We start from the raw sequence: 22,972 nt of genomic DNA on the forward strand, positions 1-22,972 counted from the left end.
TTTTTTTTTTTTTTTTTTTTTTTAAGGATTTTTCCTTTATAGAGGCATTGATTTATATCAAAGGCCTATGAGTGCAATTTCTTTATGGTTCAAGGTCTATCTTGCTGATGCCCTGTGGGACAATGACGCACACCTTGTCTAAACCTTTCTTCTTTCCTATATAGCTGCTGTTCTCTTTCTAAACCTCTGTTGTCTCATCCCCATCCATTGGGACAACTTCCCATTGCTTCTGGGATCATCCTATCTGACACTTTAGGAAAGGACCACACAGTGGAACAACCTGGCTCAGGGACCATAACTACTGTAAGTTCCACCTTCTTGCCCTGATGCTATTCAATGGCCTGAATTAACTCACAGCCAGAGGGGAATGGAGAAATTATTCTCTAGCAGTAAAATACTATGGGAATGTGATAAAATGATGAAACAATTTAATGAGAAATCCATTTTCTTAAATGAATCCATTTGAGTCAAAGTTTATCATATCTGGACTATGGACCTCAGTTCTTAAAGGGCATTTAAATTTACCTCTCATTAATGAGTCCCACAACATTGGTAAAGAATCCCATCTTTAAACAAAGAACAACAATGAAAAATATCCTCCTGTCTGTGACCTTCTGTTCACATACAAAACTATGTTCCTAATGCCTAACTTTGGACTAGAAATGAAGAAGAGAGACCTAAATAAAGAATGACCTAAGCATTATACTCTTGCTCCAATTAAAGAAGTTTCTAGAATATAAATTTCTTGTAAGTCAGGACTTACTTCTGAAGATTCTGTTAAGCTCTTTAACTCCTCACAATCTACACATGGTTAAAACATAGAGTGGGACACTGAAACCACAAATAATAATATATCTTTGTGTATGTTAGGACCAGAGAGATACGTAACATTTCATTATTTGAATAGAAATGTCATTTTTAAAAGGAGGATTAAATGATTAATGCACCCTGTATAGAATTAACTGATGGTGATGAAAGGCAACTGGCAAAAAGCCAACTATTCCATTTTGATAGATCTGCCAGTTCTTATAGAGAACCAAATGCCTAAATCCCACACAGAAAGCTGTTTCATGAAGGAAATATAGTATCACCCATTTTTTGAACCACTTGAAATTATACCACGCAGACTCCTGGGGAAATGTACATGATGCGGTTTCTTGCTTTTGCAATGGAGCTGGAGTTAGTGCTCTCTTGGGTCTCTCTGCTTTACACAGTGCTAGGCTAAGATGTCTTGAGCAAGCTCTACGAATTTAAATCAAAGCACTTACTCTGCTGATGGAGAAGACCATGCCAGGCTTGCCAGAACAGACGCCCATAAAGCAATGCCGGAACTGCCAGTAGAAAAGGTGTTCACAGATGAAGGTGATAAGGCTGAGAGCCATGGCCGCCCCCAACATATAGAAGACTCCTGCCATGTTGTCAATGTCCAGCTGGCTGCTCATGACCTCATTCTTCTCGTTGTGGCAAATGCCAGTGAGCCAGAGAGCTTCCAGTTCTTCCATCTCCCCTGGAGGTAGAACAGAGAAGGAAAACAGATAAAGAGAGACAAGATGACAGGAATAGAGAAAAGGGAGAAGGAAGGGTGTTGGAGAAGGAGAGAAACACGAATTAAGACAGAGAGAAAGAGACAAAAAGAAAATGAATAGAGGATGATAACAGCAATTTTGTCAATACCACTCTATATGAATTCATCAACGTACTCAGTAAGTATTTAATGACAATATGAGTCCTATAGGTGATACAAAGACATGACATGCTGCTTCTGCTGTGCATTATCTATCCAGTATTAGTTGGTATATAAATAACCAATATGAGAAGCTCTATGTGGGTAACAAGAGTTCAAAGAGGAGAGAGCAATTTTGTGGATGGCATGGCCAGTAGATTTCTTGAGGTAGGCAGGACATGGAGGTGGGCATGGTGGATAGATGAATTTTAACTTATATTAAAATTATAACTTATATTAAAAAAGGCATTCAGGGCAGTTGGAATAGAATGATCAATGGGAAAACAGAAGGCTTGTTTAGGGAAAGACATGCAGAGCAGTTCAAACAGAATAATAGTAGGCAAAGCAGCTGAATAAAAAAGATGGATGCAAGAGTGCTGAGGACCTGAGTATCAGACTCAGCACTGCACTTTATTTTATAGACAGTGGGGAATAACATAATCAAACAAATGATTCCGAAAATTGCTCCAAAAATTGTGGAAAGCAGATGGGGTAGGGAGAGGAGAGACAGTGAGAGATCGGCAGAGAGATTGATTAATTCCCTAGGGCCCCTCAGATTTACTTATCTCTCAGTGTCAAGGAAAACATAAAGAGCAAAGAGGAGTAAGCTTGGGTAAAATTGTCCCTGCCTCCTTCCTTTTAACACTGCTTAGGGATGCTTTGATTACCTCAATTCATGAAAGCTATCAATAACTTTTATTTCTTTCACTGGATCCTAGGAAGTAGAAAGATACAAATTCCAGGAAAAAGGAAAATAAAAGAAACCACGTGCACCAGAATGCATCTCATCATAGACAAGCAACCCCCTGAAAATCTCATGAAGAAAACTGCCCATTGTGATAGTTCCTGTTTGGTTAAAAATCTGAACTTTCTTTGCATAATCTGACAAAAGCTTTGGTAACTTTTGGGCATCATCTCTGTTGCTGCCCTTCCTCATAGATACAGACTCTGTAATTGCCTTTAAGGAACAGCTACGCTAAAATTACAGAAGCTTATACCAAAATGGCTTGTTAACACTACAGCGAGGATGCCCTCCTCTTAGCAATGTTAATCAAATCACTTTTTACTCATTCATTTGATCAGACTATGATTCTCCTAACCAGTGGAGCAGCCAGCTTCACCTGGAGTCTAAAAATCTACCTGTGGTCTTCTGCTTCTGATCTCATCCCTAACAGCAACGCTTCTGCAGATATAATTTAGAGCCACTTGGCTGATGGCTGGTGGAGCCGAGTGGAGTCAGGCAGTTCATCCATAACAGGATTAGATTCTGGGAAGCTAACAGAAAGAGTCAGTGCTTTGGACAGCAAAGGGAAGAGGGATGCAGAAGACAGGAGTATAATGAAATAGGAGATGAGATTTTCCCAAATCAAGTTGGCTACTCAGTCAGCACCAGGATGACACTGGGGGGTGGCTGACGGTGTCTGCCTCTGAGGTTGTCTAACCCTGCCTCTTGCCTCTCCCAGCTGAAAGAGCAAGAGAAAAGAGGGGGAAGAATGATAAAGGGCCACAGGTTTATTTCTCTGACTTTTTTCTGGGCACTTTCCACACTTCCATCTACTCTATTGGCTGCATGTGAGATGATTTAATACCAGTCTCTCCCAATTTATTCCTGAAGGTTTGATTATTGCCTGAAACCCAGAAGCATACCACCTTGTCATATTACATTAATCCTCCCCTAAAATCCACATGTTGAAGTCCTACCTCAAGATGTGACTGTATTTGGCAATAGGATTTTTGGCAAGATGTGACTTTATTTGGCAATAGGATCTTTGCAGATACAACTAGTTAAAAGGAAGTCACCCTGGAGTAGCATGGGCCTCTAATCCAATATGATTGGTATTATTAAGATAAAGGAAATTCAGACTCAGACAGGTGAGGAGGGAAAACATGCACACAGGTAGAACAAGGGAACATGAAAGCAGAGACTGGGGTGATGCTTCTACAAGATAAGTGACATCCAAGATTACAAGCCAACCACTCGACACTAGGGAGGAGGCATGAAACAGATTCTCCCTTAAAGCTTCCAGAAAGAACCAACACTGCAGAAACCCTGATTTCAGACCTCTATCTTCTAGAACTGTGAGACAAGACACTCTTTTGTTTAATCCTCTTGGTTTGTGGTCCTTTGTTACGGCACAATAGGACACTAACATTACCCCCAAACTCACAGTGTTGTCTGAAATGCTTTTCTGGAAATGCACATGTTAAAGATATGGAGAAGAAGAAAATGTTGGTGTTTTGTACCAGCCATTGGTACAAATGAGCACCTTTCTCTGTCTTTAACTTACCATCTCCAAAGAGCTGCAGGATAGCCAGGTCCACCTGGCGCTTCCACCCAGAATCTTTCTGGATGGCGATGCCATAACCAGTGGAGGCAAAGACCTTCCCACTGCCAATGGTCACCAGCTTGCAGCCTTCATCTCTGCCTGCCATATAGTTCAGCACTGCTGCATCATAGATGAAGGCATCCAGCTTCCTGCATGAGAAAGAAGCAAACAGAATCCAGTGGAGGAATTCCAGAACAAAATTACCTATGGGGCCATTAACATGAAGCATAGGGTTCCAGCAAACTAGGGAAAGAACTGGTCCAAAGTGAGGTTTAAGTTGGAACTCTGCCAGAATCTAAAGCCTAAATTCCAGGCTGTTCTTTATGAGATTTCAGGTTGAAAAGAGGAGTTCTTTTCCTCCCACTGGGAATGATGAAAATGTAAGTTGGGCCTGAAGCCAACTCATAAACTGTGTCTGAAAAGAAGAAGGAGTAAAAAGGAATCAATAAAAATAATAACAGAAATAATGAAAAGTAACCACCACAACGATAGCAGCAAATAGCAAGGGTTAGATTTATATAACATTTTTCATTTCTCAGTTCATTACAGTCCAGAGTGGGGATAAGTGTAGGTGTATGTGTTTCAATAGATGTGCAATGCTATTTTTGTGGTCAGAAATGTTCCAATATTCTGTTATGCAGCATAAGGATAGAGGTGAGGGGTTTGGGTGGTGGTTGCAGAGGCTTGGGTAAGAACAAAAAGTGTGACATTATAAGAGAGAGCAACATATAGAAGAACTCAGATGTCTCAAATTCCTGGTCATATACAAACCTCATTTCATGTATCGTTTTTCGCAAGGAAGGATTATATAGGGAAGCGAGGAGGGACAGGAGTAGAGATGGGAAGGCATGAATCAATATTGGAAATCAACATTGAAACCTATCAATGCAGAGAAAGAAATTCAAATATAGCTGTACAGGTAATAGAGAGGTCTGTAAGAAAGAAAAGCACGCATCATCTCCTTCACTTTTACAGGCTAATTAGATTTGTTTCTTCTCGAGAATAAAAACAAGCACTTCCAGCAAGATAAGACCCAGAATATTTTGTAAAATGAACCCTATAGAAACATGGCAAACCAAAACACCAACACTCTGATATGACTGAGAACTGTGGGTGTACCAAGGGTCAGACTGCCAAAAGTGGTCCTGCCCCCAAGCTCAAATCCCCTCTTCTGAAATCTCCTGTGATTTTATTTATGGTGATAAGATGGAATCTAACAATATTTTAAGTAACCAGGTATCGTTGTAGCTCTTCTAGACCTAGAGCTATGGGAGTGTTGAGAAGAGGTCCAAGTGCTACTGGTTATCCTACACAGGGAATGCTACCATACCCTCTTGGCCCTTAAATGCCAACATCTATAATGTGAAATTATCTGACATATTCCACAGCTGTAGCTTCTAGAACCCAAATGAACAAAAGAACAAGTATGGCTGGGACTATGCAAACCAATATATTTGGAATGCACGAACTCCTTTCAATGGATAAATACCCCCTAGAGTCCAGAGCTGGGCCGCAAAGAATGCCAACACAAGCTGAAATTGGTGATCCATTGACAAATTCTTCTTAACACTTTTACATATTTTTCCATTTATTTCTCCCTCATCCCTAAGGAGAATCATCATTTTCACCTCTTACTACAAAAGGTCTTTTATACCATATGTAACCCATGAACCTCATCCTTGACTCTTCCCTCCTACTTTCACATCTATATCATTTCTGTTTCATAGTTGCGTGAACATAAATAGAAAATAATTTATTAAGGAAATACACAGAAGTCAAGAATGGCATGAAATTTCTGTATGCTAGCCTGAATTATACTATCAACTTTAACTTGGAAATCCATAAAGAACACAAGAAATCTTTGATTTAGCTTTTTTTGGCACCAAGCATGACATGCAAATACATCTGACCAAGTATATGTATAGTAAATGTGGGAAGCATGTGAAGGACTCTGAGCTTGGAAGCAGTTCTTACCCTGTTTTCAGGGAGAGCAATGCATCATCTACACCCCTCTGGTTGAACTTGCCCATGTAGGCGTGCATTTCAGCATAGTTATTGCGAATGTTCCTCTCTGTGCTGCCATTGGGCACAGTCCCAAAGCGAAAAGGGGGTGAGAAGTCATTAGGTCTCTGGAACTGGAGAGAGAAATAGAGAGAAAGAGAGAGTGAAGAGATATTAAGTTAGCATGAGCGGATTCATAATGGAAGAGACCCAGCTATAATTCACCAAATACATGAGCCATCACTCAGGAGCAGCAATTGTTATCTGAAAGTGGATTTGAATTCAAATCAATTTAACACATATTACTGAGAGATTTCTATTTGTCCAGCCCTGACTTTAATCTATAATCCTTCTGTGTACCTTTTATGTATACTGCTCAATACCAGTAATGATGGGCCAAAAAGGAATGTACTGATAGCTTAACTGCAGTAGACTAGTCACCTTTATCTCTGAAAATTATGTAAAATCTGTATTCAAGTCCTCTTCACTTAAGGCCTAAATACAGTATCATTGCATTCTTAAGGCTATAAGATCTTAGTGAGGCAAGCTATGTTGTACTCTTGAAGATAATTTACGAGTATCAAACATGTTTTGCTAAGAAATTTTCTCTTGACCTTCCCTAATGTGCTCAAAGCTCACATTTACCCCATATGAGTTTCAGGATAAATTGCAAAATCAAAGACAATTTTAATTATGTTCCTCCCCTTGCTTAGTGGATCTCCAGTGCCTATCATAATAAAGTGAAGTCTCTTGGATGTTCACCCTTATTACATCAGCTTTATTTCTGGCTATTACCCCACAATGAGTAAGTCTTTATGTTGCTTCCTGAACACATAATTTGTTCATTTGTATCTTCACAGCCTTGTACAGTCTATCTCCTCAGCATAAACTTATCTTTCTCTCTAAGCCAATTCATGTCCTTCATTTTAAAATGTAACTTAAAATAATGTCTTCAGGATACCCTCTGTGAAATTTTTCTTCCATCAAGTCTACCCCAAAGACACCCATCAGTACTTGTTATTCTTGGTGTAGATCTTGTAACTCACACTACAGATTCACTTACTCTCTAAATGTGCTGGCTAACTTTTGATAACTTGCCTCTGATGTAGTTATTGAGTTTAAGCTTGAGATGGAAACAGATATGGATTTTTGAAGACCATCTCTGCCATTTACCACTATGTGACCTTGGGCAAGTAACAGAAACCCTCTAAGCATCATTTTCATTTGTGAGAAGGAGGCAGTGCCTACTTTTCAAGATTGTTGTGACGATTAAATTATATAATGCATGAGAAGTGCTTGGCACACAGCAAGTGCTCAATAAATGTTCCCTATTTTATTTGTCATTCATGCCTATCTTCTGCACTTCCTGGTAAACTTCTGGCTCCTTAAGGTTCCCATTCTGTTAGTACAGCAGTGATCATATAGAACAGTGATTTTCACCCAGTGTGCCATGAGAGGATCTTAGGTATGCCATGAAAATTTTTAATTAAATTAAATTATTTTCAAAAGAAGTTCAAAGGACAGTAAGTATATTCTTTTCTTATTTTTTGATCAATATAATCTAAGTGTGCCACAGATTTACTTCATCTACAGGTTCATCTACAGGTTAAAATATGCTATGAGATAAGGGTTTAAAAACACTCATATAGAATATGAGCAGAGTGGCTCTCCTGTGCCCTGGCATAGAAAATATGATAATAATATTTAAAGTCCTCTTGTTTTTAATGCCTTACCATTAGCTTTGGAGATATATTTGAAAGTCTACACTGCCAATTCAAGAGATCTCTGAACCTTTGGAATTGCCTGGGTTTAGAAGCAATTCTTCTCCTTCTCAGAATATTGGGGTTTCAGGGACTACAAAGTATCACAGCACCAGGAACCATAAATGCCATCTCAGCTGCTCAGTGTTGGCCGTAGTTGAAAGTAGAGTCATCAGTGGTGCAAGGAAATTTGTGGTACATCAAAAGACTCCTACTTCCTGTCTGAGAAAGCACAGTGCTTTTTGCCATTAAGAGATTTTGTTTTGTTATTTTTAAAGTGAATAAAGATTCTTAGAGTAAAAATATTTTAGATCTGAATGGGTCACTCAAGGTTGACTAGTCCAAACCTTTCATTTTACGATAGGTAAATAACTTGCTTAACATCACACAGTGACAGTGATGGCTAACACTTCCAGGGCTTCAGTGGCCTAATTAATAGTGACCCCTCACTATTCCCAGCAGACAGCAAGTTTAAAATAATCAGAGATATGCCTTATTGAGAGACAGAATGCTTTGTACATCACTACCAAATAAAACATTTTAGATATTTGAAGAAATGTATTCAACAAATCAAGAGTAGAGTAGATACTATGGTCTATGGTAAAGAGTAATTTGCTCTCTTTAATCAGCAATAATCTCTCTTTTACTTTGCTAATACAATGACAATTGGTGCTCATCAACTCATCATAACTAAAATATTCTATGCTTCAAAGTGTTTTCTGAAACATGGATGAAAGTTGTAATACAATTCTAGTATAAATTATTATGGTCTAAGTTTTTTGAAAGTTGGCAATCCATACAAAGTATGTGCAGCCATTTTCATTTATTAACCACATGGAAGATGATGCCCAGAGTGCCTCACTTCCTGATGAAGCTACATTATGGAATGTTTCCATACAGCTCTATAGAAATTTGTAACTTTAAATTATTTTTAGATTTTAGATGCTTTTTTATAACTGTATCCCTGAATCACTAAAAACTGAAGAAATGATAAAGGATCTAGCATAGCCAAGAAAACTTTGAAAAAGAAGAACAAAATTAAAGGACTTATATCACCTGACTTTAAGATTCATTATTAAACTACAGTAATCATGACAGTTTGTTATTAGCATAGAGATAAAGAGATCATCGGAACAGAACAGAGTGCCCACTAATAGATTCATATACAAATGGTGTAAAGGCAATGCCATGGAGAGAGTATAGTCTTCAACAAATGGTGTCAGAACAATTAGATATCCATATTAAAAAAAAAAACTTCATTTCACACTTCACAAGATACATAGAAATTAACTCAAAGTGGATCATATACCTAAAATGTAAATCCTGAAATTACAAAACTTCTAGAAGAAAATAGAGGAAGAAATATTTGTAACCTCAAGAAAGACAAAGATTTCTTAGACACAACACCAAAAACACAATCAACCAAAAAAAAAAAATCAATTGGACTTCATCAAAATTAAGGACTTCTCTTTGAAAGATGCAGCTAAGGTCATAAAAGATAAGCCACCAACTGGGAGAAAATATTTGAAAATAAATTAAAACTATTAAAAAGCTAATGGAATTAGATAATAACATAGCAAGACTTAAAGCATTTTCCATAAGAAAATAATCAGAGAAACCAAGCAATCAGCGATGGTAAGAGTGAGAAAGCACAATTCTGCAGAATACACTGATCCTGGAGGCAGAAAATTGAGGGTTGAATTCCAACTCTGTCTCAAGCCAGCTGCATGAATGTGGGTAGTTATTTAGAATTGCACAATGTTACTTTTCTAGTATTTTTTTAATAAGTAAGATAATATATTTTTAAAAAGTACTTATCACAATATCTGGCACATAGTAGATTCTCAAAATTCTTAGTTGCTTCAGTGGGGATGAAGTTTTAATATCGAAAATTGTCCTATGTAAGGCAACATTCCCTAAAATTGAAAACTCTTGTTCTCTAATTTGCTCGTTAAACTAGGTCAGTATGGGGGCCAACAGGGAGAGCACATTGCCCCAGAATTAGACAAAGCAGTAAGCTTGCCTTTTCCTTTGAAAATTCTTGTCCCAGCTAGGTACAATCTGTGAACTTTAAATAAAACATGGTTTTTAAAAAACTGCCATTGGAACTTGAATTTTACTAACATTTTCATCCATGGAGAACTATATGTTTAGACAGGCCTGTGGGAATAAGAAAAAAAAAAAATCTTCCAAATACTTTGATGCTTTCAATACATGCTCCTGTAAGAAAACCTACCCCAAGCTTTAAGGCATTATATGGCACTTGTTTAACCTGAATGCTAATCAATGCTGTCTAGGGATGTGGGAAAGAAGAAAATCTAGCACTGTCAAGAAACCGAAAGTCTTAAAATCCATAGAATAAAGAGGACCCTGAAAAATAATTTAAAAAAATTTTTTTGAAATCCCAATATGAGAAGGGACAAAGTAAAGGGACTTCATGAGGGATGGGAAAACCCTGACTTGCTGAATGAGTAAGTCTGGAGGGCCCACAGAAACGTTATGGAAAAGCTATGATCAGCATGCGTCAATTCTCTACAAAAAAGGGAAAGAAGGATGTTAGTATGAGGTAACTGAGTTAATCAACAACTGATAGGAAAGGACAAAGGTGCCTGGAGGCAGAGACCAATGAAAAAGTTACAAACAATTCAAGAGATACTTCCAACTCTTTTTGGAAGTGATCTAAGCTTTCTCTTTGTTCTTAAATGAAATTTCTCTTTGCTATACTAAAGCTTGTGCAAAGTTACTTTTGCTTTCTATTCATGCTGCCTGTGCTGCTCCAGTTTCACTTTTGGTTTCTACACACCTCCACTTTAGATTCGTCCATGCCTCAGTTGAACTTTCTAGATCTGTTGAGTAATCAAACCAGACCAACTGGGGGGTTCAGAGACCAACTGGGGGGTTCAGAGAAACAGGATCCCAGAACAACAAGTGGATTAAAACACTCAGTCTTATTTCAAAGTAGGAAAATTTGTACAGTATTCTTTATTAATCACCTTTGGTCAGCAAGTACTTTCTTGAATCGAGTACTTTTCTAGGCATCGATAAGATTATTACTACCAAAATACAGATTGGTATACGGAAATACTGCCAAAGGGATGGATTTGAGATCAGTCCCATTTCATAGATGAGGAAATCCAAGCCCTGAAGGGGTCAAATAATTTGTTCAAGGCCACATGTGCAGCAGGAAGATAAACTGAGACTTGCCCTGTGGGTACTGAGCCTTCCCATTGCCAGCACAAATGCTAGCAGAATAGTCCAACTGCCCACTGGAGACTGAAACCACATGCTATAAGTGGAGCCACACAATGAGGGCATCCTTCTTTTTCTGAAAACTCAAATGCCAATTCACACCCTTCCCACTGGATTCAGCACATGGCTTCTAGCAATTACTCTAAGCACAGACTCACACAAGGGCAAAACAATGCCAGAATGTTAAGAGAACTGTAATCTCACTTGATCCTCCTGGAGAGCAGCAGGGAATAAGAATTCAGCCCTCTGTGCTGCTCAGAGCATCATCTTAGCTTCCATTGTAATGACCTCAAAGTGAATTAGTCTCTGCAGTTGCCCAAGGAGGAAGGTTTCTGGAGGCAGGTGTCATGGTCCTTGCCCCTACCAGAGATGCACAGACTCTAGGGCCTTGGGCTGTTTGGGCTACCACCACCACACTAAAAACCCCCTCACAGAGTCAAGGGGAAAGGAAACAAGTCAGGGAAGTGGGGATGTGTTCTATTTAAAAATTATTTTTTAATATAATATAATATAGTATGTATAAAAAATATGTTTGTTTTCATATGTATTAATGTATTAACGTATTAATTCATTAAAAATAGCCACCCTTAATTAACATCTTCATACATGCAAGGAATAAGTTACATTATCTCTTTTAACTATAATAATTAAAATCCATTAATTCATTTGGCAAATATTTACTGAGCATCTATTAGCATAGAAGATCATATTAGGTACTAAAGATACAAAGAGGAAAAAGATCAGATCCTGTTGTTAAGGAGTTTACACACCAGAGAGTCAGAAATGTAAACATTTGTTCAGTTTTTAAATTTTGTGTGTATGTGTGTACATGTATATGTGTATAGAGACAAGGTCTTGCTGTGTTGCTCAGGCTGGACTCAAGCTCCTGGCCTCAATTTTCCCACCTCAGCCTCCCAAAGTGGTAGGATTACAGGTATGAGCCACTGCACATTGCCCTCATTCAATTTTTTACTCATTCATTCATTTATTCTTTCTTTTGTATAAAACATTTAGCAAGCCTTTATTGGTAATTATCATGTATAGACAAGATTCTGAGTGCTGGAGATGTGATATTGCAGAATATGATTTTGCCTTTGAGGAGTTCACATGGTAAAGAAGGGGGAGGACAGAAAAGAAGCCTTTATGTAAAAATGTGGTGGATTAAAGTTAGCGACCAATTTGTTGCCATTCTATGATAAAGAGGTTTCTATCTCCCCACCCCACTCTGGGCTGCTCTAGGTGATTTGCTCAACCAGTAGAATATGGCATCAGTGACATTCTAGAACTTCTAAGGCTAGGGCAAAAGAAGCTTAGCAGCTTCCCTTTGGGTCTCTTAGAACTTTTCTCTGAGAGAATCGGCCCATCATGGAAGAATGCAGGGAGTCCAACCACTCTGAAGCCACCATGCTAGAGATAAACCTATAGGCGCTTCTGTCTATGGTCCCAGCTGAGCCCTGACTTCCAGCCAAGCCAGCCAGGACACATGGCATTAGAGTGAAGCCATTATGGGCCCTCCAGCCCAGCCCAGCCCCCAGCTGAATATCAAGTGACCTCCATTGATACCACATGAAATAGAAGACTCACTTGACCAACATCTACTCAAATACTTGACCCACAGAATGGTGAAATACAGGCTAGCACAGAGAATCACACCTGTAATCCTAGCACTTTGGGAAGCCAAGACAGATGGATCATCCGACCTCTAGTGTTCTAGACCAGCCTGAGCAAGAGTCAGACTCTCTCTACTAAAAATACAAAAACTAGCCAGGAGTTATGGAGGGTGCCTGTAATCCCAGCTACTGAGGGAAGAGGGATCACTTGAACTCAGGAGTTTGAGGTTGCCATGAGCTATGACTCCATGGCACTCTACCCAGGGTGACAGAGTGAGTCTCTGTCTCAAGAAAAAAAAAAAAAAGTGAAATACAATGAAATGCTTGCTGCTTCAAGCCACTAAGTATTGGGGCATTTTGCTGTGCAGCAGTAGGTAGGAAACAGATGATTTCAAATAGTGAAAATGAAGAACTGTGAAGAAATTGAAACAGTATAATAGGATAAAGAGTGACTGGTAGGAGAATAAGCTTAGATGGGCTATCTGAAAAAGGCCTCTCTGAGAAGGTGGCATCTGAACGAGACCTGAATGATAAGAGGGCATACGATGACCAGGGGTAAATTGTACCAAGTCCAGGAAATAGCAAGTGCCCTGACCTGGGGACAAACTTGGTGTGACCACGGGACAGTGAACAACATGAAGGATGCTATGAGCAGCCGTGCTCATGCAGCAGTGGGAGAACAGAGCAAAGGGGCTGAGATTTAACCATTTGGGCAAGAGGAGCAAAGTGGTTCTAGATGGAGACAACAGTCTATTCAAAAACACAGGACAGTAAGAAAGCCTGGGCATGACTGGAGATCATGAGCAGCTTGTCATTGTCAGAGCCTTGCACGTATGGCCATGCGTATGGCCATGGTGACAGGAGGCTGACACAGCCAAAGAGGAGGCAAGCCATGAGTCACTAAGAAAGTTGAATTCTATGCAAAGAAGTTTAGAGTTCATAATCTAAGGGCTGAACAACATCAGAGTCCCTGGAGCCAGGCGGCCTGAGCTGAAATCCCAGCTCTGCCATTTGATAGCTGTGTCACCTCAATCAACTCACAGAGTATCATCAGATGTGTTTCTGTTTTCCAAAAGTACAAAAGATGAACCGTACACCACTAGCTAACCATACAAGGCCACAGAGGTGTATACTACTTGCCACAGAAATTCCAAAGGAGCAAGGCTGCAGCCAGCCTGTGCTTTCTGGAAGACTTCTTGAGGGAATTGGATTAAAGCTGCCTGCGAGGGTGGGTTGGATTTGGAAGAGTGGAGTTGGGGAGTTAACATCACTTCACACTAGAAGAACCCTCAGCTTTAAGATTCCTCCTCCAGTCTGGTTAGTTTTCAGGGCAAAAAGGGAGGAAATATATTTATAGAGAAGTCTGAGGTCATGGCACTAGGAGAGGAGTAGGTTCTAAAACCAAAACCACCCTAAATGCTGATGGTGTCCAGGTTGTCATTCTGACCACCAGACAAGGCCATCTCCTGCTCAACCATCACTTGGTCCTAGGATGTTAAGTAGAGTTAGATCTGGTGAGTGATAGCGTGCAAATGAGAGATTTCTGCTAAAATGACAGTGGCAAGAAACTGCCTTCTTAGGTAGTTGGCTACCCTGAAAAATGGTTCTTCCTATTCAGTCTGCATCCAATCAGCATATGCAGATTAGGACAAGCCAGTGCTGTGACCTTGAAGAGATGGATATTGGACATCCTCTTTTCAGGGATTCAGAGATATGGATGGAATCGGGGGACTTTTGTCTTCAAAGCTTGACAATCCCACACGTAAATATTCATTCCCTTACTTCTGATTTTACATTTGCATCACAAAAAGAATCAATGGCCAAATGTTATTCATCTCTTCCAGGCACCCAAGAGAAAAGGTGGGAAGTCTTAGGAGGCAAGTGCAGTTTTTGGCCTGGGCCAGAACATCAGAATTCTGAGAAGCCTACCTTTTTACTTATGCAGCACCCTTCTGTTATCATTATTATTACTGTCATCACTATTTTATATTTGAATAGTGCTTTTTAATTATTGACTTCCATTGTCATCAGCATTATTATTGATGTACAAGTCTGTGAATTTTAACCATGTATAGAATCTTGCAGTCATGACCACAATCAAGATACAGAACAGTTCCATCATTCACAAACCCCCCTCATGCAACTCCTGCATAGTCACACCCTCCCTTTGCACTTAACCTCCAGCATCCACTGACCTGTTCTCTGTCCTTTATAGTTTTGAAGTTTTCCAGAATGTCATATAAATGTAATCCTATAGCATGTAACCTTTCAAGACTGGCTTGTTCTTTTTACCTCTTATAATAATGTTGAGATTCATCAGGGCTTTTGTATGTATCTGCATTTCTTATTATTGCTGAATAGTATTCTATCGTATGAACCTGAATAGTATTCTATCGTATGAACATACCAGTTTGTTTATCCATTTATCCCTGGAAGGACATTCAGGTTACTTTCAGTTTGGGGAAATTATGACCAGAGCAGCTATTAAACATTCATGTACAGGTTTTTGTGTGAATGTAAGTTTTTATTTCTCCAAGGTAAGTACCAGGAGTGACAGTGATGGGTCTTGTGCCTCCTGCTCCCAAAATCTTTTCACATGTCTTCTTTCATTTGATCTCCCTAATTTTTTCAAGGAAATGTAAAGCAAGGATAGCCACTGTTATTATCTTCATTAGCCCAGTGGTGTTGTATCCAGCTATGCTGCCTATTACTAAATCATTCTGTAATAATATCCTATGGCCAAACTAGGGTGAAGTACATGTGTGACTTCAGATTCTGTGCACTGTCTGAAGAGCAGAGGAAGTAGCTGGAGAGAATGGCCTCTCTCCTTTTCCACTGGTATCCCTTGCTGGGTCCACAGGGGGAAGCAGAGGTCAGGTGAAAGCACAAAGAGCAGACTCTGTAACTACATGACCTCTTTCACTATCCTATGGCCGATGAACGCTCATGACAGATGTGAAAAGGAGATGGTCTGTGCTTACATTCAAGGGATGATTTAATAGTAAACCAGTAAGTGTATACGTGGGTTATGGACTTAAAGATCTAAGTTCAAATCTGAACTCTACCACTCATTAACTGTGTGACTTAATGAACAAGCCACTTAGCTATAGAATTGGATTTTAACGCTGTTCCAAAAGGAGAAATAAGCTAGAGCATCCCGTCACAAATCCTTCATTTTAAAACACAGGGTCCAGAGTAGCCATCCAAGACCCTGGCCATGAAATATCCCACTGCTTATCTAATCTGGATATCATGGCAGATTAGAAAGTTCTGGAATGGAAGTCGGAGGAATATTTTTACGTTTCATTATAAATTATTCATTGAAGAGAATATTGTTCAAATTCATTCAAAGGAGGCAATGAACTTATGATAACAATAACAATATAGAATGTAGTTAGAAGATCCAGGTACGTAATAACAGTGCCAAAATTAGCTCGGTTCTCTTCCTGTGCCTCTGATGAACCTGATGACATTTCTGAACACCCAGTGGTTTCTGCTCCCTTTTCCCCTTGTATTAACATCAGTGTTATAATTGTCCAGGGTAACAAACATAGTTAGCATATGAAGAAATCTGCACTTGGATGTGAGCAGGCCAGTAAGACCATGCCATCCTTCTAGGTGTCTTCATAGCTCTGCATGCTGAGTTGCTGGGTTAGGAGGCCCTTTCCTCTCCGAGTGCAATGTGGAACTCTCAAGAGGAGGAGGGTATGAAGGAGCCTGGAGCTCCCTCCCCTGTCATTGCCCTCCTGCTGTGGCAGATACAACAGCTTGCAGAACATAACATGCCAGTACTTTGGATTCCTGGAATTCAGTTAATTATCAGTTTTCCTCCCAGTGATGATCTTAATACACAGCAATCATTTCTTTTGTATTTTATAAAGTTTGCATCTATAAGCTTTAATAAATATTTCCTGAAATATTTTGTAAAATCAGATAATAGCATCACATTGCATGTTAACTAGCTGAGGTTTGGTCCCTGAGCCAGTGGAGCCAACCACATGGGTTTATTCCTATATTAACTATATTAACTTTACCACGTCATAACATGTACCCTGGAGTTTTAGGTGATTGGCAAAGCCTGTGTCTGGCCATAAAATATCATCGTCAATACACGATTAATGGGCATAAACCAAGTATAAGTCACTGAATTCTGAAACGAAATAAGGCAACAGATATGATTCCTGCTATTACAGTTCAGCTGGAAATAATAATGATATTAATATAATGCCACCAGCAGCTAATGGTTCTACAGCATTTGCTATGTACAATTTACATACAATAACTCATTAATCTTCTCATCAGCCCTGTGAGGTAGGCATTATTATCCCCATTTAATGGACAAGGAAACTAATGCACAGACAGTAATAATGAACAAGGCCATATAGTTAAAAACTAGCAGAGCAAGGATTCAAAGCCTAAGTCCTCGCATTTAACTATAAAATACATCACAGGGTTCTGTGCACACAGAACAGACACTTATTACCCTTTTGTGGAATAAAGAATTCGATGACTGAACGAGTGTGCCAATGCCATTGGGAGGTGAGGAAGGCAAGGACTATGGAAGTTCAAGGGGAGCAGAAATCGTCAGGACAGGATGGGGTTGCTGGGCCTCTGTCCACCGAGGAGGCAGAAACAGAGCCGACTCCTGCAGACTGTCCGAGATTGGGACAAGCAAAGGGGTTGCGGAGGGCAGTCAGGGCAAGCAGAATGTCCCGAGCAAGGACGCAGAGGGACATGGGCACGGCCCCTGCGCTGAAGTTGGAAGGAATGTTCGTACCTGTAAACATGGAACACTAATTTGGTACCTGCATAGAAACCATACTATGAGCCCAAGGAACGTTCAAACTGAGGAGGAACATGAGGTAGACCCCATGCTGCCCAGGTGTGATTATTATGGAGCTAAAGCAGCATGACCTGAGGAAACGAGAGGCCGGAGAAGGGACGTTCACGGGAAAACCACAAACAGCCTGGACTAGCTTCAGGGGGAAATAATGGGGGGAATAAATGCAAAGGATAACGGAGCAGAAACCTTGACAGAATCTAGATCTACCTATGTATGTATTCAGAAGAACAAAGGAGAGCAGGGTGCAACCTGCCCTCAAGCTCCTGCTCAGCCTTCTCCCTCAGCCCCTCCTCAGCAGCCACACTGGCCCTCCTGTAGTTCCTAGCAAGCTCCTGCCTTAGCATCTTCTTTCCCCTGTCTCCAAAGCCCCAGATAGCCACATATATTGCTCCCTGACTAGCATCAGCCTTTTTATTTTCTTCCTTCTTTCCCTTTAGAACAGTGATTCTCAACCTTCCTAATGCTGCAATCCTTTAATACAGTTCCTGTGGATTGCGACCCACAGTGAGAACCGCTGCTTTAGAATGTGATCACTGCAGGATCTCTTGTACCCAGAGTGCACTTGACACTTAATTGGTTCTCAATGTGAATGAATGAATGAATGACCTACCAGATGAAGCACAAATGGGGATACATTTATTTTATTCAAGACCTCATTCAAAAACGCACTCTTTACTGGTTAATGTATTAGGATGCAGCACACAGTTGAGCACTAACATTCCTCACATCTAGGGTTAGCCTGGCATCCCTGGTGAATAAGGAGTTAATTTTCCCTAATGCCAGTTAAGGACATTTTTCCTTGAAAAAAAATATATCAGATCAAAATCCCACAAGAGCTTGTCAGATCTAGGACTTGACAATGCCTATGAATATTTCGTTGGCACCAAAAATGTGACAGAGTTGGAGATAATTATGATAACATGGAGATGAAATGAAATGAAGTCATAAAAACAGAGGCATTTGAGTTTTATCCTTAAGTCATCCTGTGTGTGACAGGTGGCCTTGGTCATGCTCCTTCAATCTTTTTTAGGCAAGACTGTTACAAAGAGGTGTCATACCATCCACTCCACTTCACCTCACAGACCAGCCTGGGAGAGCATAAGGGATTGTTTCAGATGTTTTATTAAAGCTATGGGTGCTAGAAGGAAATGCCCTTTAAAGAAGATTTCAAGGGAGGATATAGGTAGACTCAGCATGAAAACTGGGATTCTGAAGCTGCACCGGAAGCTCCAGCAGCTCATATAATTTTGGGGTAATACTGAAGGTTACTACCAAGATTTCCATGTGCATGATGCCCCAATAGATGCAGGGGTGCTCCAGTTATCAGCATAATCCCCGAGATTCTAATGCCAATGATCTCCACAATCATGATGCCCCAATAGATGCAGGGGTGCTCCAGTTCTCAGCATGATCCTCAAGGTTCTAATCAATTCCAACATCTCCATAATCATGAATCTGGGGTCAGGGGAGGACTATAAAAAGGCTGGGAAGGGCCTTGGGGGAGTGAGGATGGAGGAAAAGGCAAGGCAGGGGACTGGTGAGCCTCTGCTTCCTTGGCAATCAATCAGATCCGCCAGTTCCAAACTGAGGAAAGGAAACGCCAGCATGTGCACACGCTGTCACATTGTGACCCATTTACAGCACAGCAGAACTTCTTGCTTTGGTCAATAAAGTCAGCTCCATGCACGGGACACTCTAGTTTACAGAATGTCAGTGCTGGGAGATCCCACCGAGCATATCGCATCCCCCTTCAGGGGTTCACAATGGACCATGACAGGAGAGGACTCTGATAATCCTTTGGTAAAGAAATCTATTAATATTTCACTTTGACACAGCATCTTCTCAAACTAATTTTGCCACGGATTTTTGTTATTAAATATCTTTTGTGTCTCCAGCACACTCATAGACTGTGCAACAGGGCTTGAGAAATGGCAACTGAGCAACTTCCTTGGAGTACAGAGGAGGAAACAGAGGCCTGGGAAGTTGAAGTTTATTGCCTATCCAAGACCAAACACCCGCTGCCTATTCCTGTCTCCATCTCCATTTTTATTCAGTACCTGCACACCTACTGGGAATCTTCTCTGTACCAGGAACTGCAGTAGAGAGCCAGTGGCAAAGTAGGGCAGATGCTTTATCCCTCAGTGGTCCTTTAGGGCTCAGGGGAGTCCAGAGTGCCTAAGCCGTCCTTAATGGACCTCCAGTTACGATGTTAACACAATTATTATGAGGTGACTACCAGGAAGTAAAAAATCTATAACCATGTTGGTAGAGGAATGGAATTTAAGTTTTCTAGTTCGTTAAGAGTTAAGCCAAAAAAACTCTTTTACTTCCAACTCTTCTGTTGAAAGTCATTCTAAACTGTATTATTAACTCACATTCCATTTTAGGGTTACTTTTTTTTTTTTTTCAGATATATCCAGTGAACACCTGCTATGTGACTTGATTTGGGGGTGTGGATGCTATACAGAAATTTAGATACAATAGATGGTTTCAGAGATAATGTTTCATATGTACTTATTCCAGAAGAAGTCTAGAAGTGATTGTTACCTTTAATAACAGAGCTACTATATACCCTCCATATAAGCTTGTTTTGTTATCACCTATATCTTTTACCCTCTAAAAGTGGAAAATGTTACACTCATTTAGGCTTGGCTACTTTTGTTAAATGAGGATATCTTCCTCTGAAAATAAAAAATGCTCAACAAACACTTGGCTAATGGAGAAGCCGAGGTCTCACGGTTCAGCACAGTGCAGGCTTCACACATGCACACACAAGGGAGGTCTCCTGTATGCCTCTCACAAACGAGACGAGGACTACTCGGGACGTCAAAGAAGTCAAATGTCTTGCCAAATAGGCCCTGACAGAACTTTGTAATTTGAGATTTGATAAGCCACAATGGTATCACAGGTAGAGACCCCATTTATTCAGTTTTTCAGTTTTCTTCTTAAATACCTGCCTCATTTAGATGGTTTGACAGGGATGAGATAAGAAAATTATATCTGGAATTATAAATGTCAAATATTTCTTATCTACATTAACCCTCTTTTCTTTCTCTCCCAATCATTGGTTATGAAACTAATATTTGTTTCTCAAATTCAAATGGCTAATAAAGAGTGGAAAGTATTGCCTTATACCATGACCACTATATGAATTATATAACTGTCTTCTCATTCATTTATTGACTAGATAACTAATTCATTCATTCTTCAATAAATATTTGAGCCCCTATAGATGTCAGATTCCATTATGGTTACTGCAGATACATCGGTAAATAAACTAGATGAAAATTCTTGCCCCCATTGAGGTTACTGTCTAGTGTAGAGAGATAAATATAAATATGTTGAATATTAGTATACCATACCGTCTAACATATCATTTCTATTAATGTAAAAAGGAGAAGGATGCGCAGCTAGAGACGGCACCACAAGGGGGCTGAGGCGGGCGTGGTGGCAGTGGGTTGCTCCTGGGAGGCCAGGGCAGCTGATGGTTGTGACCGAAATACGTCAAGGTAGCCTGGCTGCCCTCCTCTTCCCCACCTACATTTTGTCCTCCCCCCCACACCACCACCACTCTGGCTCCCCTCCCTCATGACTGCCTGGATCCTCCTTCCTGTCAGCCTGCCAGCATTCTCCATCACTGGCCTATGGACTGTGTATGCCATGGCCATGATGAACCACTATGTGTGCCCTGTGGAGAACTGGTCCTACAACAAGTCCTGCTCTCCTGACCCTGCAGAGCAAGGGGGCCCCAAGGCCTGCTGCACCCTGGACAATGTCCCCCTCATCAGCACATGCAGCACATATCCCCCACAGAGCTGCCTCTTCAGCCTCATTGGCAATGTGGGTGCCTTCATGGTGGCCCTGATCTGCCTCCTGTGCTATGAGCAGCTCCTGGAGCAGAGTCGACCCTCCTGGGTTAACACAACAGCACTCATCACAGGCTGCACCAATGCTGCAGGCCTCGTGGTAGTCGGCAACTACTGACTAGGTGGATCATGCCAAGTCTCTGCACTACGTTAGAGCTTGTGTGGCCTTCCCTGCGGGGCTGCTGTTTATCTGCCTGCACTGTACCCTCTCCTACCACGGGGCCACTGCACCCCTGGACCTGGCTATGGCCTACCTGGGAAGTGTGCTGCCTATCATTGCTTTCATCACCCTAGTCCTCAGCGGTGTCTTCTTCATCCATGACAATTCTCAGCTGCAGCATGGGGCAGCCTTGTGTGAGTGGGTGTTTGTCATCGATATCCTCATTTTCTATGGTACCTTCAGCTACGCGTTTGGGGCGATCTCCTCAGACACTCTGGTGGCTGCATTGCAGCCTACTCCTGGCAGGGCCTGCAAATCCTCTGGGAGCAGCAGCACCTCCACCCACCTCAACTGTGCCCCCGAGAGCATCGCCATGATCTGAGGTCTGGGGAGGGTGGCTGGCCCGGCCTCCACAGCACCCACACCACTCTACACCATATCATCTTTGCATTTACTTTGTAACAAAAACAAATTGAGAAAGTCTTCTGTTGGGATCTAGGCTTCCTTACTCCCAGAGAAGTGCCCATCCCACATCCACCTGTGCTATAGAGGAGCAGGACCTACCAGCTGCCACAGCTGCACTATATACTCCCCCACCCCACAGTATTGTTTTGTGTTTAAAGGTCACCTGTCCTCACACATCCAGCCAGCCCTTCAGGTGCCTTGTACTCCCGGTACAAGAGCCAGACCACTGGGGTTTCCTGCTGCAGGAACTGGGGGCTGGGAACAGCAGAGGGGATAGAAGTTGGGGGGCAGGTGAGCATGCCTTAATCTGTATGGTAAGGTCTACTTCTGGGCCCACTGAGCTGCACTGGGATTCTTCACTCTACCCCTTACTTTATGTCAAATAACATAGCAGAACCATGTGGGTATTTTAGTACTTTTTAAATATCTATTAAAAGAATTCTAATTTGCAAAAAAAAAAAATGATAGGACAGGGAAGAGTAAACTTATTTTAAATCCTTTTCCAAAGTTTATATCAGATACACATCTGTTGGCCTGAAGTTTAGACCAGAAACTCTTATCTCTAACAATATACCATGTGTAAGTGCCTTCCTCTCTGAATTTAGCCCCAATCACATGGTCTGATGTGAATCCGAACAACAAGTTCAAGTTTGCATCAGATAAATACATCAAAATTTATTTTTCCACTTAAATTCTGAGGTCTTTTTATCCCCGGCTAGAAGAGACTGTTTCTAGAGTAAGCAAATGGGCTAAAGTGATAGGATGCTGGTAGGATAGATTGCTTTTGAATTGCAACACATATTTGGAAAAATAATTCTAGATGAGTCAATTTTACACTTTCATCTTAAAAGTCCTAATTAGAAAGAAATGTACTCACTAATGTGGATATTTTTTGATTTATCTATTAAATAGTAGGAAGTTACTCAAAAGCTTTCTTATTGAGCTCCATGATAATTCTATTAAGAGAG

The 22,972-nt window shown here is 40.7% G+C and overlaps 1 protein-coding gene and 1 pseudogene across 1 annotated transcript in view; one reads left to right on the plus strand and one right to left on the minus strand.

Moving 5' to 3' along the window:
• GRIN2B (glutamate ionotropic receptor NMDA type subunit 2B) overlaps positions 1 to 22,972 on the minus strand; it is a 309,065-nt gene that overhangs the window by 3,216 nt on the left and 282,877 nt on the right. The window contains exons 9-11 of the mRNA XM_003797783.2: positions 6,025 to 6,185; positions 4,012 to 4,199; positions 1,269 to 1,507 (exon numbers count right to left, since the gene is read on the minus strand). Coding sequence (XP_003797831.1) covers positions 1,269 to 1,507; positions 4,012 to 4,199; positions 6,025 to 6,185 — 588 coding nt within the window. The remainder of the gene's footprint in view (positions 1 to 1,268; positions 1,508 to 4,011; positions 4,200 to 6,024; positions 6,186 to 22,972) is intronic.
• Positions 21,102 to 21,944, plus strand: LOC100967124 (annotated as a pseudogene).

The sequence above is a fragment of the Otolemur garnettii genome, unplaced genomic scaffold (assembly GCF_000181295.1).
Source record: "Otolemur garnettii isolate 467f Iridium unplaced genomic scaffold, OtoGar3 scaffold00124, whole genome shotgun sequence".
Taxonomy (NCBI): Eukaryota; Metazoa; Chordata; class Mammalia; order Primates; family Galagidae; genus Otolemur; species Otolemur garnettii.